The sequence below is a fragment of the Palaemon carinicauda genome, chromosome 3 (genome assembly GCF_036898095.1).
Source record: "Palaemon carinicauda isolate YSFRI2023 chromosome 3, ASM3689809v2, whole genome shotgun sequence".
Taxonomy (NCBI): domain Eukaryota; kingdom Metazoa; phylum Arthropoda; class Malacostraca; order Decapoda; family Palaemonidae; genus Palaemon; species Palaemon carinicauda.
The window spans coordinates 172805912-172810350 of record NC_090727.1 but is presented as its reverse complement, the minus strand read 5'-3'; the positions used below and the strand labels follow the sequence as shown (position 1 = coordinate 172810350).

Genomic DNA, 4439 nt, shown 5'->3' with positions numbered 1-4439 from the left:
ACTCTATCTACTACAATTCACCAACAGTCCAACTTAAGAAATTACAAAACATAATAAACAGAGGAGCAAGACTGATAAAAGGTGTCCACCTAGAGAAAGGATCACCCCTATACTAATCGATTTACACTGGCTGCCGATTAACGCGATAATTGAATTTAAAATATGTACATAACCCACCAAGTTATGAGAACCGGTCCGTCCAAAATACTTAGGAGAATTGCTATATATTGCGCAACCAACAAATCGTGTCGACACGAGAATAGTTACAGATGGCTTCAAACTGTTGGAACCTAGATATATGTCCACTTTGGGCTCTAGAGCCTTTAAATATGCAGCCCCGAGACTATATAATAAGCTCCCATGAAACATTCGAATGATTGAAGACATTAAGGCTTTCAAGAGGAAACTAAAGACTTTCTTATTTCATGAGTCTTTTGACAGTGACAATTTAAAAGTAAATGAACAATATGTGACTTGGAAAGATAAATACTGTGAACGAACAAGGTAAAACGACAGTGGAGGTCCTGTAGAGTGTAGAGCAGTGGTTCTTAACCTTTTTCAGTGCCCGTACCCCTTGATATGTCAGAAAATTTTCTCGTACCCCCCATCCAATGTAAATACAATACAAATATATGAAAAGGATCAGTGATACAAACCTTGCTGAGAAATTATTAGATTTCAATTACAGAAGAAAGGTACTTTTTTTTATTTCAAAATGAAAGGTGTCAATTAGTAGGATACAATGAATAATAATGAATATTACTACATAGTGCACACCAACACATTTTTAGTGGCTCTTTTGTTGTTGTTTCTCATTAATGATATTGTTCAAACGAGGTTCTTTCCTTGAAAGTGCCAGACGCATGTCATCACTTGCATCCAAACGGTTTTTGGCTTTTGTTTTGATGTGTAGGAGCATTGAAAAACCTGCCTCACATAAGTATGTAGTTGCAAATGGCACGAGGACCTCCAAAGCTCTCCTTGCTATCTATGGTAATGCTTGGAGTTGTGCACACCAAAAACATATCCAGTTGCATTTCAAACTCCATTCGGATTCTTATCATTGGTCTTGCAACTCCACAAGATCATCTTTCATGATATCATTATCATCCATGGAATCAAGGTTGAAAAGAAATGGATCAGGTATCCATCATTGTGCCACAGAACCTTCTTCAAGGTGAAAATACCCTTGGAAAGGACTGAAGTTCTTGCAAATGTTCTTTTACTTCACTCAGGATGGGCAGCTCTTCTTCAGCACTAGCAGCCTCATCAAGAGAAGGGAAGTTTGTAAAATTTTCACTTTCAATGCGCTTTATCCACATTGGAAGTTTCTTGGTGAGGGCAGATAACTTTTCTCTGGCAGTTATCATATTCATCGCAGTTACTTGTATAGAGACATTCAGTTCATTGAGGTGCATGAATACATCTGCCAGATATGCCAGAGACAAAATGAACTCCCTGTTTTCAAAATTGTCAGCAATTTCACTGCCTTGATTTCTAAGAAATTGCATAATTTCTTCATGAAGTTCAAATACACGTGTAAGTACCCTGCCACGGGAAAGCCACCTCACTTCTGTTTGGTAAATAAGAACACTGTGCTCAGCTCCAATTTCTTCACAAAAAGATGCAAAAAGACGGTGATTCACTGCCCGTCCTCTGATGAAATTTACAGCAAGCACAACAACTGATAAAACAGTCTTCAATTTTTCTGGCAGCGTCTTTGTAGCAAGTGCATGACGATGCAACACACAGTGAGTGACAGTTACATGGGGAACCTCTTTTTTCACTAGGGTGGCAAAGCCTGATTTATTTCCAAGCATGACAGGGGCTCCATCAGTGCAAATTGAACCACACATGTTGAGAGTCATTTCATGTTCCAAGAAGAACTCTTTCACAAGACTGAACAAATCAGTTGCTTTTGCAGTAGTTTTCAGAGGTTTACAAAATAAGAATTCTTCCACCACTTCTTTCTCCTTCACATACTGAACAAATGCCATCAACTGGCTGCAAAAACTAACGTCAGTTGACTCGTCCAGCTGAATACTCACTCTGATAGGACTAGCTTTCAGGTCTGCTATCACCTGCTGCAAGACATCTTGACTCATATCATGAATCCTTGAAAATAAATGTCATTTTACAGAGGTATCTGTTTAAGCTTCTTTTCAGCTTCTGTCCCTAACACTATTTTTGCCATTTCTAATGCAAAAGGTTTAACAAGCTCCTCTGCTATAGTGTGAGCTTTTTTCTTCTTTGCACATAAAAGGGCAACTTCATAAGATGCTTGCAACAAAGGTTTCTCAACTGGCACAAAACCTAGCTTTGACAAGGTACCACTACGATCAAATTGTTCCCGCTTGATCTTCAAGCTGTTTAAGTCATGTCCAGCATCTGTGCCTCCATGCCGATTGTTTGAAGTGTTCATTTAGTCTTGATGGTTTGAGATTTGCATTTGCAAAGACTGTGCTGCAGAGGATGCACTGTGGTCGTTGAGTTCCATCTGCCTGAGTTTTTACCAACTCAAGGGATTGTTTTGATCAACCCAGGCCATTGTTTGACCAATCCAGGTCATTTATTTACCAAAGGAATTTTTTTTACCAGTTCAAGCCATATTTTGACCAACTCAAGCCATGCTTTGACCAACACATACCAGTTTTTGACCAAGTCAGACCATTTTTTTGACCAACTTATCCCCGACCCCTCACCTGGTCAAGCCATCCCTAAGTCCACTATATTCCTCCTCATGCACATAACAGTACCTTCAAAATTATATATCTTTTATCAATTATACATCTATTCTTGACAATATTAGAGTTATACCACACTAAAAAAACATATTGTGACAAATAAAATAATCCACAAAATTACATTTCACAAATAAAAAATGACACACTCACCAGTAATTCACCTCAATACTATCAACAACTCGAACACAAACAAAATGCAGACCCAATTCACACTGTTCACATTGACTCAACTACACACAGCACAGTGCACATGCAGCATGTTTCAGAGTCAGGAACAACGCGAACACGAACCGTACGAGACATCAAGAAAACGTATATGAAACCATGGAAAACATAAAAAAAAATGTTTACAGCACTAACTTGAAATAAAATAAATTTAGACAATTATAGAAAGAGAAATATTTGGAAAATACATGTTTTGCTTTCTCATGGTAAATATACAGTAGCTACCATTGCACTGGCTATCATGTCTCGTACCCCCAGGCTTAAGGTTTCGTACCCCTTGGGGGTACAGGTACCCCAGGTTAAGAACCACTGGTGTAGAGAGTGGGGTTCCCCTGCTGTATGGGGTCGGAAAAGCAGCCATCAAAGTAAGTATTAAAGTTTATATATTTACCAAGTCTACTAAAAAAAAAAAGAAAAAAAAGGAAAAAAAAACTCAGGAAATGTCTAAAAAATTTATAAATAGTTAAACATACCTACAGAAATGGCTGAACTTATTCTTAATAAAAAAAAAAATAACACGAAATAATCTCACAATAGATGTGAAAGGTGTAGGTCCCCAATTTCGATTTGAATCAAATGTCCTATTTTTACTTTAATGTTTCAATTCGATTTATGTTCAAAGCAAGTCTATTACTTACGGCAAAATGGAAATGATACGGGGGGTAAGCAAAGTTTTTAACATTAAATCTATATTGTAGTGCCAATCTACTCTATAACTGTATTATGTTTATATTCATAACAATTCATCTAATCATCTAATGGTTATCATTATTATTATCTCCTAAACTATAACCCTAGTTGGAAAAGCAGGTGGCTTCAAGCCCGAGGGCTCCAATGGGGAAAATAGCCCAGTGAGGGATGGAAATAAGGAAATAAAACTACAAGAAAAGTTCAAGAACCATAACATCAAAAGAAATCTTTCATATATAAACTATATAAACACTTTAAAATAACAAGATAAAAATTTCAAAATAACAAGTAGAGAAACAAGATGGAATAGTGTGCCCGAGTGTACACTAAAGCAAGAGATCTCTAATCCAAGACAGCGGAAAACCATAGTACAAAGGCTATGGCACTACGCATGACTAGATAACAATGGTTTTATTTTGCAGTGTTCTACTCCTAAAATAGCTGCTTACCGTAGCTAAAGTGTCCCTTCTATCCTTATCAAGAGGGAAGTAGCCACTGAAGAATTTCAGTGCAGTAGTTAACCTCTTGAGATAAGAATAATTGTTTGGTAATTTCAGTGCTGTCAAGTGTATGAGGAAAAAGGAGTATATGTAAAGAATTGGCCAGACTATTCCGTGTATGTGTCGGCAAAAATGAAATGATCCGTAACCAGAGAGAGGGCTCCAATGTAGTACTGTCTGGACAGTCAAAAGACCCATTAACTCTCTAGCGGTAGTATCTCAATAGTCAATAACCAGAGTTTATTAGTATTATACACAAATAACTTACAATCAAATAAAA

At 37.2% G+C, this 4439-nt stretch overlaps 1 protein-coding gene across 1 annotated transcript; it reads right to left on the bottom strand.

The window, feature by feature from the left end:
• Nucleotides 1-1172: 1172 nt before the first annotated feature.
• LOC137635370 (protein FAM200C-like) lies at nucleotides 1173-2105 on the bottom strand. The gene has a single exon (XM_068367840.1). The coding sequence runs from the start codon at nucleotides 2103-2105 to the stop codon at nucleotides 1173-1175; it is 933 nt and encodes a 310-aa protein (XP_068223941.1).
• Between the last annotated feature and the right edge of the window lie 2334 nt (nucleotides 2106-4439).